Consider the following 12228-nt stretch of genomic DNA (forward strand, 5'->3'; position numbering starts at 1 on the left):
GAGTGATTTATTATTGGCTTATCCACACGGAGTGTAACAGGGCGGCCCTTAGCGGCTGGAAACACAGTGAGATGGACCAAGGCAAGTGTAGTGGAACAAAAAAGCATTTATTTCCAATACAGCTCTCCTTACAACAATTAACTCGTCGAGCTGCTTCACAGCACAAAAATCCACCTCTAATGACAACTGGCAGCCTTAAATATGTTCAGCTGTCACAGACTTAACCATTATTCCACTCTCGGGTAAATTCTTAAATCCCAACCTTCCACCACAGTATACAATATATCAATAAGAATAAATAAATACATTTCACATTTACATATTAATAAATATTTCACACTTTAATGTTACACCAAACCCAGTATTATAAAAACCCAGAAACCTAAGCACAACAAGATTCACCACACTCTCTTTACCAATGGTCTCTCCCGGAACCTTTAAATGGTGTTTGGACCCCCAGGAAAAAATTTGCCCAAACACCTTGAAGAGGACACAGGCAAGAAAGGTGAGTAATCATTATCTTACACTTATTTGCACCACTTTTATCCCTAGATTTCACACACACATTTGCATTAGTTTTCCTTACTGGTAAACCTTAATCACAATCTCAACTAGAAAAATTTGCATTTCCTGCGAAAATGCTGTGTGGATGCCTTAACGCTGAAGATGTCTGCTGAAAAAAGCTGAAAAAGTTGAAAAGTTGCAAAAAGTTGTATGGCGGTGAAGAAACTTAAAATTTGGTTGAAAACAGGTGAAGAAGCAGAATTTTTTTGCTGAAAAGTGTTGAAAAGCAAAAAATTCTACTGAAAGGGGTAAAGACGGAGAATTTTTTGCTGAAAAGTGTTAAAAAAAAACATTGCCCTGAGCAGGATTTGAACCTGGCCCTTCTGTTCTCAAGGCAGCTATTCATCTCACTGAGCCAAAGTCATTCTCACAAAGAAGAGGTGAAGAGACGGACAATTCTGCTGAAATGAGCAGAAGCTGCTGAGAACTGTGCTGATAAATGGTAAATGGCCTGTATTTGTATAGCGCTTTTACTAGTCCCGCCTAGGGACCCCAAAGCGCTTTACACGTCCAGTCATCCACCCATTCACTCTCACATTCACACACTGGTGGAGGCAAGCTACAGTTGTAGCCACCGCTGCCCTGGGGCAGACTGACAGAAGCGAGGCTGCCATATCGCGCCATCGGCCCCTCTGGCCAACACCAGTAGGCGGTAGGTGAAGTATCTTGCCCAAGGACACAACGACCGAGACTGTCCGAGCCGGGGCTCGAACCGGCAACCTTCTGATTACAAGGCGAACTCCCAACTCTTGAGCCACGATGATAAGAGGTGAAAAGGCTGAAAACTTTGCAGAAAAGAGGTGAATCAGCAGAATTTCTGCTGAAAAGAGGTAAAGAAGCAGAAAGTTGCGCTGACAAGAGGTGAAAAGGCTGAAAATTTTAAAGAACAGGTGAATAAGCAGAATTTGGGCTGAAAAGAGGTGAAAATTCTGCTGAAAAGAGGTTTTTGCTGAAAACAGCTGAAAAAGATGGGATTTGTGCTGAAAAGTGGTGAAAAAAATTTAAATTTCTGCTGAAAAGAGTTTAAAAAGTTTAACTGTTAACTGAAAGAAATGTAGCCATAAGCGGGATTTGAACCCCGGCCTCCCAGTCTGAGAACGGATGCTCATCTCGCTGAGCTAAAACACAGCTCAGCCCGGCAAGGAAAATCAGTGAGGCCGATATGGCAGAAATGGGCAAAAAATATTGCAAAACAAATTCAATATCTCAAAAAGTATAGAAGTTATGAGCACCAAAAGTCATAGCTGGCATTAGCAGAAAGAGCAGAATTTTTTCAAGTTTGAATGGAGAAAATCGGCTGAAAACTGAGGGAGTAGTTAATCGGCAAAAAACGTACAGAAGCAACTAGAGGAATAATAAAGAATAAAGAGAAACAGGAACTCAATAATTACCATTCTTTTCTCCTGACAGACAACCACCACATTCCTTGACGAGGAGCAGCTGTGCAGGATCTGGAATACAGCTACCAACTGATTTTAAAATTCCCAATAAATAGTCAATAAATATTTAAACTTCTTGTGTGCAAATCCATGCTTAAAGTGCAATGCTAAATAAAGTGCTTGATAAGGTGCTTTTAATAAAGTGAAAGGTGGGCTCTAAAGTGCTATACAGATAATATAATATAAATAAATATAGTAAGGGAGTCCTCTTCCTTACACGTACATCTGGAGTGAACACATCTGGGACGAATGGGAAAGAGGCCCACGGATTCGATTCATTTGCTATGTCACAAGACAACTGTTGTTATTTGTGCGTCTGCTGTGTTGGACTCTCTCTCTTAAACATGTTGCTTCTTCTGATTTGGGCTGTACTTTGGCGATTTTATCAGCCTGACTGCAGATGAAAATAACTATAACCCGTGCAAACTTGCATTCTGATCTGTCTCTGGGACTTTTCCATCCACGAAACGATGCGAAGCTAAAACAAAGCAAACAACAGAAATGGAGACGCTGGCATCAAGAAATTGATTGTCACCAGCGTGAGGTCTTTAATGTCAATTTTGAGTGATGTCATTATCACCACAGTAAGCCGCAGTACTTATTTTTTCAAACAAAAGGGCAATCAGATTTCAATTTGCAGGCAGGAAAACACATTTTAATGCCACATGTAAACAAAACAGGCTCGAAACAGTCTCGGCTGAGGATGTAATGATGCTCGCTGCAAATGGGTCATCTCTCGACACTGATAAACTAGCAGGTAGACCTTTTTGGGAGGACTAGAAGATTGGCAGATACATAAATCAGAGAGTTAGAAAGGTGGATAGGGACAGAGCTATGACAGATTAAGTTTGTCCGCTCTGCTGTTCATAATGTTGGTGACAGGGATGAAGATAAATATACAGTAAGAGAGGCAGACACTCAGTAACCAGATCTCTCTGCGAGAGAGACAGAAGCAACCGCTCAAAGACATCCAGAGTTTCGCCGCTGCTTTATTATCATCCTTTCTCCTCACATTTCTGTCCATTTACTTCTCAAAATCTAATCACACACGGGCAAACGGCCATACCTAAAGCCTCACGCGCCCCCGCTTACATACACGCAACCACGCGAGTGCACAGATGTCATGCACAAACACGCACGTGCCACACAGGCGCGCCTGCACAGACTCCAAAGTCCATTGGGTCACATTTCGTTCATTTAGTCACATGTGTGCAAACACGCCCGTACGAGAACACTTATCCTGCTGCTCTCACCTCCGGTGGTTGCTAAGCAACAGCACACATCCACAGATTGTTTACGGAGCCTTGCAATATAGTTCATCTCTAAAGGGAGGCGAGGCAGGGACCGATGACACAATCCCCTCAGATGAAAAGAATAAGCTGGTCCATCCCTTCGCAGGCAAGTGGGCAGTAATGCAATGAGTCCTCTCGCTCCCCACCGGGCGACGTGAAGCGACAGATGACAGAAATGTTTCGTGATTTAATAGCGTGTCGCTGAAGCGAATGCACCCGTCTGAGATCTCCGGTGCTGAGAGGCGAGGCATGTGACATCGTGTGTCGTGCATCGTTATTGTTTTCATTAACTCTGAGGGCAAAACTGATAAAAACACACTTGAACTTTTCCCTTTCGGCGCCAATACGATGTAGAAATAATAAAGGCTGTGCCGTTTGAGCTCTTGAAAAGATGACACATGGACACCGCCTCAAGTATCAGAGGTCAATTTTTTCCAGTATACTACACATGAAAGGGCCTCTAAGGTAGGCAGTTACAGACTGCTGACAAATTAAAGGGAAAAACCTGAACCCTTGACCCCTTCATTGACACACTGGCTTTGTAAGGCTATACGGCACGTATCAGCATCCCTTAAAGCTGGGTGTCAAACTCCAGGCCTCGAGGGCCGGTGTCCTGCAGGTTTTAGATATCACTGTGGGTCAACACACCTGAATCAAATGATTAGTTCATTACCAGGCTTCTGGAGAACTTCAAGACATGTTGAGGAGGTCATTTAGCCGTTTAAATCAGCTGGGTTGGATCAAGGACACATCTAAAACCTGCAGGATACCGGCCCTCGAGGCCTGGAGTTCGACACCTGTGCCTTAAAGGGAAGGGTTACTGAAAATCAGTGCAAAGTTGTTTTGGGTGATCGCCTTTATCTATTTGCTCATTTGATGCTGAACACTGCAGCCTCTGTTTAATTTTACAAAAGTCTGTTGCTCTGGGAGAACAAGCAGAATAAATCAGATCGGGTGATGTTTCCACTCACATGACTGTGTTGATTCCTGAAAGCTGCTGGAACATCTGAAGACCACAGCCCACCACCAGGGCTCGTCGGGTTGGGGGGTAGGTCAGCATCCGCCAGATCACCAGGCCATCTGAGAGACACAAGCAAAGGTACTGAAATGATTTTTGCACGCAGCACAAGATAAGATAACCGCTATGAGGAAAACAAGGCTGAGACAGTATCTCAAAAAAAAAAATTCAGCATGTTGCGCTGGGTTGCTGCCATGTGATCGTCTAATTAGATATTTGCATTCGTCAGCAGTTGAACAGTAAGTAACAGTACGTTAGCTGGCTGCTGCTGCTGCTTTAATATTTAACACATATAGATGAGAGTGTTGTCAACCACACAGCTTTAAAAAATGTCAAACCGTTCTCATTAACACGAGTGGAACAACGTTCAGCTTAATTATGATCTAATTAAAAAATGCCAATATTTTCAAACCGCACACAGGAAACTCAGTGGGTTGGTCACCATTAGTTATCCATAACAGATTTCTGATTTAGTGTTTAAGTTAGCATCATGAGTCACACTCTCCTCAAGCTGGAAGGCATAGCGGAAGCAACCATGTGACCAAGTGAAGATCTCTTACACAAGATGCTGAGGTTTTGTTTGTTCCAGTGATGCCGTCCTGTTGCTCTTGAATGTTTTGGAAAAACATGCAAATTTGCCTTATTTTCTTAGTGCCATTTTCCTCTTTCAGATGGCGGATATCTCACTGTGGGATGCAGCAAATATCTGAATTTGGCTTTGGCCACACAGAGTCCTACTTGGCTCATCATCTGAGCCAGACTGCGATTTCCAACGCACGCAGACTAGTGATTCCTTCGGAGGAGAAGTCTTAATCGGATGAGAGAATGGCTGGACAGGCATGGGGCTCTGGGATGAAGAGGGAGACATCCAGAGTGCTAACAGATCAGACAAACAAGTCTGAACACACACACACACAGGTAATATCAGGATACACAAGTGACTGTGCAAACACTGGCAGAAAATACAAACGTATCACAAACAAGGATGCATGAGCCTGCACATATGAGCTGAGTATTTTGGAGCAGCTGTGTGTGGGAGGACTTTGGACCAGTGAACATCTCCTTTTGCTGTTTGACAAGCAGATCAGACTCTGTAAAGGAGGCTCCCGCTGACACACAAACACACTTAAGCCTACCTTTTAATGGGTGCCTGTCAGCCCTCGTTGGAGGATATTATCATCAACTTTGAGTCTTTTCAAACCTGAGATGCCGCGAGAGGCTTTTAAACTTTCATCTGTTTTTCCACATTTTCACAGAAGACTTCTCCTCATCTTTTTATTTTGAAGAGATTGGAAGCAATTCTCACAGCAGCGTGACGCAATCAAAAACATAGCTTTTTATGATTCGTGACGTTTTTAAAAAAAAATCACGCACCATGGCTCAATTTAACACCTACGTCCTTTCCAGACGTGTCTCGACGAGCTCTGCACTTATTTTATGGAGGTTTGTTTTTTAGATAGAAAACACACATCACTTCAGTTTTATGTGACTGGCTTTTGCTTTGCTTTGTTAAACACGGTTTCAGCTTTGGCAATAACACCAGCTCAGCTCCATCTCTACCCAGCTTCCTTTAAAAACCCCATGATTATGACAATCTTATGCTAATGATAACTTGGACCTGTAAGCAAGTAATAATTATAACACATTTTATCCAAGTATATCGAATGTTCACCAACACTGACATGAGAGCTTCAACCCTAATTTCATATAGCAAACCTGTATATGCATAAGATAAGGAGGGAGCTTGTACCTTAGTAATAAAAGCACTGTTGTATGCATGTAGGCACACATGTTTTTTTTAGAGGTGGGAATCACCATACATCCCACGATACGATATTATCACAATACTTAACGCACGATACGATATTATTGCAATTTTTAAAAATATTTTGTGATATTCAGATTCTGTACATAAAGGTAAACTTTATCAATATTCATTTTATCTAATATCAAAGTCTCACACTCAGTCTTTCTCTCATTTCAGTTTGATTGTTGACAAACTGAACGGTTTGTATTACAGTCTAGTCCAACTTAACTGAATGCAACCATCTGGTACAATTATAGCTATTCTGAACTATGCAGTTTATGAAAACTATGCAGCCCCTTCAGCAACTGAAGAATTTGAAAGTAAATTAAAACAAAATATAATTTTACATTAAATAAAAAAGTTTTAAACTTAATTAAAATAAAACATGTCTTAAATGAAAATAACTGTCATGTTTATTGCTGCCAAAAAAAAAGTTAAACACATTTGGACAGTGAAGGAATGTCAGGATTCTTGCTCAGAAAAAGGATCAACATGCTCTTAAGTCAGAGCACAAAAACTTTTTTTGTAACAAAATATCGATTTCTGCTGTCCCTGTATCGATACATTATTAGCAAACAAAATATCACGATACTACACAGTATCGATTTTTTCCCCCCACCCCTAATGTTTTTGTAGTTTTGCCTCTGTCCAGCACCATAATGAATTTATATGTCATTATGTCATTGTTCAGACTTTAAAGGTTTAACAAAATCATACTTTCATACACAGTCTCCTATTATCAGAGGCTAAACATTAATGAAATAATTAACTGTCAGGCAGTTTCATAATATTGAGGATTGTTTTCTAGTTATTTAATGACAAACGAATCAGATGAATCAGATACTGTAGAAGGTTTGGACCGAGGCCTGCGTTAGACTGAAAAACTAAAATAACTAAAATAACCATAGATTGTTAATTTGGAGTGGTCAAAGACTGATTTCTTTTCTTGGTTATGAAAAACCACAATATCACATTTATGGAAAGAAATGAAAAGTGTTTTCTACAAGATGCAAATCACTGGTTAGACTCAAGAATAGGAAGGTTAGACTTAAAACATCTAAAAAGAAAAAGAAAATTCTGGACAGAGGGAACCAAAGTTTTACCAGAATGACAGGAACCATAAAGTGAAGAAGGAAAGGAGCAACTTCTGATCCACATCATATTCACATCATTTGCCAGACATGGTGGAGGCATTTACACATATGACTTCTGAAGTGTACAAGGGTATACGCTCTGCTTAAATTAAGCGAAATGTTGCAAAACTGATTAGTCAGTGGTGTACAGCACCAATGGACAGCTCAAGGCATAATCCAAAGGCAACCCAAGAAATTCTCCAAGCAAAAACATGGGATATTCTTCAATTTCCATGTCCGTCAGTGGAGCATATATTTTTGACTATTAAATGAAATACTGAAGAGAGACGCACAAATAAGCGGCACCTGAAGGTGTGTGCAATAAATTAGAACATCTCAAGAAAGAAAACGATTCAGACAGTCATTGTCAGCAAAGGATTTTTAACTAGGTATTAAAAACAGTCCTTATATTAAAAACTAAGTTAGTTTGTCCAGTTACTTTTGAGCCTCTGAAACTGGACTTTGAATAAAAATGTCTGCATTAAAATCCACAAATATAAGGTCTGACTAAATAACCAAAATACAAAGAAATTGTGTAAAAGCAGAATGCAATCATTTCCAAACTTTTCATGATAAAATATGAGCACATTTTGAATTTGAAGGCAGAAATATACTTCAAATAAGTTGGGATGGGGTCACAAAAGACTGGAAAACTACGTTCCTTTTCCAACTATATCTCATGTAGGTGGTAGGGGTGCAACGATACACAAAATTCACGGTTCGGTTCGATACTTTGGTGTCAAGGTTCGATATTTTTTCAATATAAAAAAATGTTCATGCCTTTTTAATTTGTCATTTATTAAAATTATAAATATATATTTTAACTCAAAAGTACAGTTTTTAAATTTAATGTTGCTGAAACAACAAAGTAATAAAAAAATAAATCTGATCGAGAAATCACTCATCTTTGGAAAAGAGAGTTTATTACAGAGAAATGTCTCTTTCCAAAATAAAAGCTATACCATACGCTTCTTCTGGGCTATATTCTCAGCAGCATATTAAACATGTTAGGTCCCCATAAAGAGAATCATGTGCTAACAGCTGTCTAAATGACTCGGCTAAAGTTTGTAGCATGCCTGCTTTTTGTTTTTGTCTGCTTCCACTTGTCTTTGCACTAGGATGATGTCAGAGTAAATGTGCAGTCATATTCGTTGTGTTCCCACTAGTGCTGTCAGCGTAAATCTAGTTGAAATGACGTTAACGCCACAACACGGCAAATCTCCGTTAACGAGCTACCGCGGATCGCCCCGTGCGTGGGGCTGGACGGCCAACACGTTAACGAGCTAACTGCGCTAACGCAGTAGTTCCCACCCATGTAATTGAGCATTGCATGGCACATCCAACATACTGTTTTAGTTTTGTCCATGACGCGCTTACCTTCAGGGTAATACCTCACATGAAAACCAAAATAGTTCCAAACGCCAGATCTGAATGAGGGTGGGGGAGGTTCAATTAGCCATGTTGCAACGAGAGCTTAACTTCTGTCTCGCTAGCTTGCCCTGCGCTCAGTGAATCTGCGTTCGACTACTCCGCCTAGGCTGCACTGCCGAGCGCAGATCCACTGAGCGCTTAACACAGACAGCATCGTCAGAAGGAAAATTGATAAAATATATTAAAAAATTTGTATTGTTCGATACATATGCTTACCGAACTGAAAGCACTGTATCGAACGATTCAATATCGATACGAGTATTGCTGCACCACTAGTAGGTGGATATAACTTATAGAGGAAAAGCTTCTTAGAAGTCAAGATGGGCAGAGGTTCACCAATCTGCAAAAAACCCCAATATCTACAAGTTGTGGAATTATTTCAGGTTAATAAATAAATGGATAATGTTCCTCAACATAAAATTGTGACTTTAAATAGCAAGTTATTTAGAGTACATAATATCATCAAACGATTCTGAGAATCTGAAGAAATCTCTGTGCACATTGGGCAATGCTTAAAATCAGTACTGGACATCCATGATGTTTGTGCCCTGCAGCACTGCATTAATCAACTGAAAACATCTGGGGCATAATGAAACAAGAAAATACGACAAAGACTGTTGAGATGCTAGAATACTACCATATTTTTCAGACTATAAGATGCACTTAAGATCCTTTCATTTTCTCCAAAATTGACAGCGTGCCCCAATAATCCGGTGTGCCTTATGTATGAACTCTGGTTGTGTTTACTGACCTCGAACCGATTTTATGTGCGTATGCGTACATGGTGCTCAAAAATCTGTCAAAATGTTTAAGTACGCCTTTATCTGACTGTTTTGCTTCGCTAAATGCGCCTTATGGTCCCAAAAATATGGTATATCAGACAAGAATGGGACAACATGGGAACTGAAGAAGCTTCTTGGATGAAAGGTGAAACATCTGCAAGAAACTTACAGAAGTCCAGTCAACCTGCATGACTGGGAATCTACACAATGGGTCAACATTCCTCTCCAAAATGACAATGTGAGCCAATATTAGACTTTAACACAAAAGATTTGGTTGTTATTGAAACAGAGGGCCACTAATGAGAATTACTAGACCAGCTGATTTCTGGGAAATATAGGATTTCAGAAGTTTTGCATACTGACTTTTACTAGAGATTTTAAAAAAATCAGGCTCAGTCGCTGTTTCCCAGATTTAAACTGCATAACTGTTTTGTAATCATGTGCTCATGGGTCCACTTTTGTGATCATAAAATTCTAAATTGCTGGACTCATTAGCAAATGTGTTCAGGTTATGTAAAATATATCTTTACTGTAGCTTTCTCGGCTCACACAGCAACTATACGTTTCTCTAAGCAGCCCTCTTATTGTTTTTAAAGTCAATGTTTAAAGGAAGTTCTCCACAGAGAAAATAAAGAGAAAGCGATGTGTTTATGGTCCAAGCCACGTCCATGGCACAGGTTGATTTTTTGATCCCTGCTGAGCAGACCACGGGACTCTTATCTGATTAGCCGACAAGGAAATCACAAATGAACTACCGAGAGGTTTTAAACCTAACGGCCGAATGGAGGCAAGATAAAACACATTCACGTGCAATCAATTAAAGAAACGCTGTGTATTTTTCCTGACTGGTTTTTCCCCACAGAATACCACGAGATCAAGCAAACAGTGTAAGAAAAGGGTTATGCACAGACTCTCAGACAAACTCGCGAAACACACAGCTTCATTTCCTCAGCTGAACACCACCCAGCTGTAATTTAATCAGATGAGATATTGAAAAAGAGGGATGGCAATGAAAAACAAGCCAGCGGGCTACCAGTCAGCCACAAGCGCAGTGATTGCATCTCATAATACTGCCGTAATTGCACGTTCGTTTTCCACACTGAACCTTTCCAGTTACATCTGCATCACTTGAATTCGATCTATCCACTGTTAACAACAATTTAGCCTAAAAAAAATGAAATACAGTTCATGTTGTCTTGTGATCAAGCCATACAGAAGTTCAGTTGAGTTGTGGATCATAGCTGAGAGCATGAAGCAAGCAAATATACATGATGGGATAGGAGTTCCTAGTAGAAAGAGGCACTTAGAAACATCCTTAGACACACAGACACTCACACCAAGCTCAGCAGGGAAACAACTGCCCACACAAGCTGTGATTATACTTCCAGCATCACTACCTGCACAGATCTCCTTTGATTGCTCATCTTATCAGGTTTCAATTCAGTAAATAGCTCCACTCTAACGCTATAATCCGATTTGTTTGTGCAGTGAGGTAGGGAAGCCTGAGATGTGTGTTTAATGTCTCCAACTACTTCTTTGCATAATCTTTGTTATTATTTGAAGGAACGTCCAATTAGTGTTTTTCCTTGGCTACTTGCTTTTTGGGAAAACATTGTCAGATGTTTCTTTTTATTCATACTTCAAACTCGTGCCATACTCAGCTCCATGAAATATGCAGCAGGAAGAGGAAAAATACAAGGAGAGGAATAAAGACTTTGTTGGAAGCTTGCTTTCCAGGAAACTGGAAGGCTTCCACTGACAGGACTTTGTGTGTTTGACTCCACATTGATTTGTAAATCTGTGAAATCCTTTCAGTCTATGGGTCAGTGCATGGTCAATACGCCACAAAGGGATACACTGGGACTGAGCAATGCCCAATCAAGAAAACAAAGAGGCTCGATGGAAGCGCATAAAAATGCAGGTTCAGACTTTTAAAAGGAATGGTCTTGCATTTAAGTTAGACAGGAATAGCTACTCCTATCCCATCCAATCACCACGCTTTGGGGAAGTAAGTGGCAGGAAACAGGCTACACTTCTCAGACAAGCAGGCTGCAATCAAGGACCGAGGCCTTGGCAGCCAATCTGTAGCCCTTCTACATCAACCCTCATCCCCCCTCTAATTATTTTTTCCACATACTTCCCCTCTCCTCATACGTTTTCTCCTCTCCTCTGCTTCCTTATGTAAGTAGGATCATGACATCTCACGTCACAATAAGAACCCTGAACAGAAAGTCAAGACTAGTAGAGAATAAATAAGATCATCTGAAGCACGGTGTAGCCTCTAAGGTTCTTGATCATTAAAGCAACTTTAGGATTTAACTTTTTGGAAAAATAAAGTTTTTCTCTGAGAGTTAAACTTTTAAAACCTTCAACAAGAATCTAGGGGAAGCTCGGCTAGATTAGCATCACCACTGGAAACATTTGGGGAAAGAAAATAAAGAAGAGTCAAAAGAAACCCTTCAGCCATGCTACGGGTGCCAACCTCTGAAACTTTCCTGGTGGCATCACATGATTGGAACCACAAAAACAACAAGAAGCTAATCAGACCAGAATAAATAGCTGTTCATAAGAAATGTTAGATAAATCTGTTTATGTTTTGTGTGTATTTAAAAGCTAGTAGCTGTCAGGGCTCTGTGTGCGGCAGGCGGAGATGAGGATCCAAACGCAGGACTCGTGAAGCCAAATTTCAACAGAAAACCACAGCTTTATTGCTGGCAAAGCACAAAACATGAACAGACCAACGACCACTGAGAACCGGAAAC

At 40.4% G+C, this 12228-nt stretch overlaps 1 protein-coding gene and 1 long non-coding RNA gene across 2 annotated transcripts in view; one reads left to right on the forward strand and one right to left on the reverse strand.

Moving 5' to 3' along the window:
• slc2a13a (solute carrier family 2 member 13a) overlaps positions 1-12228 on the reverse strand; it is a 106005-nt gene that overhangs the window by 32949 nt on the left and 60828 nt on the right. The window contains exon 4 of the mRNA XM_085137987.1: positions 4267-4375. Within this exon, the coding sequence (XP_084994113.1) occupies positions 4267-4375 (109 nt within the window). The remainder of the gene's footprint in view (positions 1-4266; positions 4376-12228) is intronic.
• On the forward strand, positions 848-1837 carry LOC146499743 (uncharacterized). Its single transcript, XR_014870204.1, has 2 exons — positions 848-993; positions 1332-1837. It is a non-coding gene; the product is annotated as an uncharacterized LOC146499743 (long non-coding RNA).

This window comes from Neolamprologus multifasciatus, chromosome 17 (assembly GCF_963576455.1).
Source record: "Neolamprologus multifasciatus chromosome 17, fNeoMul1.2, whole genome shotgun sequence".
NCBI classification, from domain to species: Eukaryota; Metazoa; Chordata; class Actinopteri; order Cichliformes; family Cichlidae; genus Neolamprologus; species Neolamprologus multifasciatus.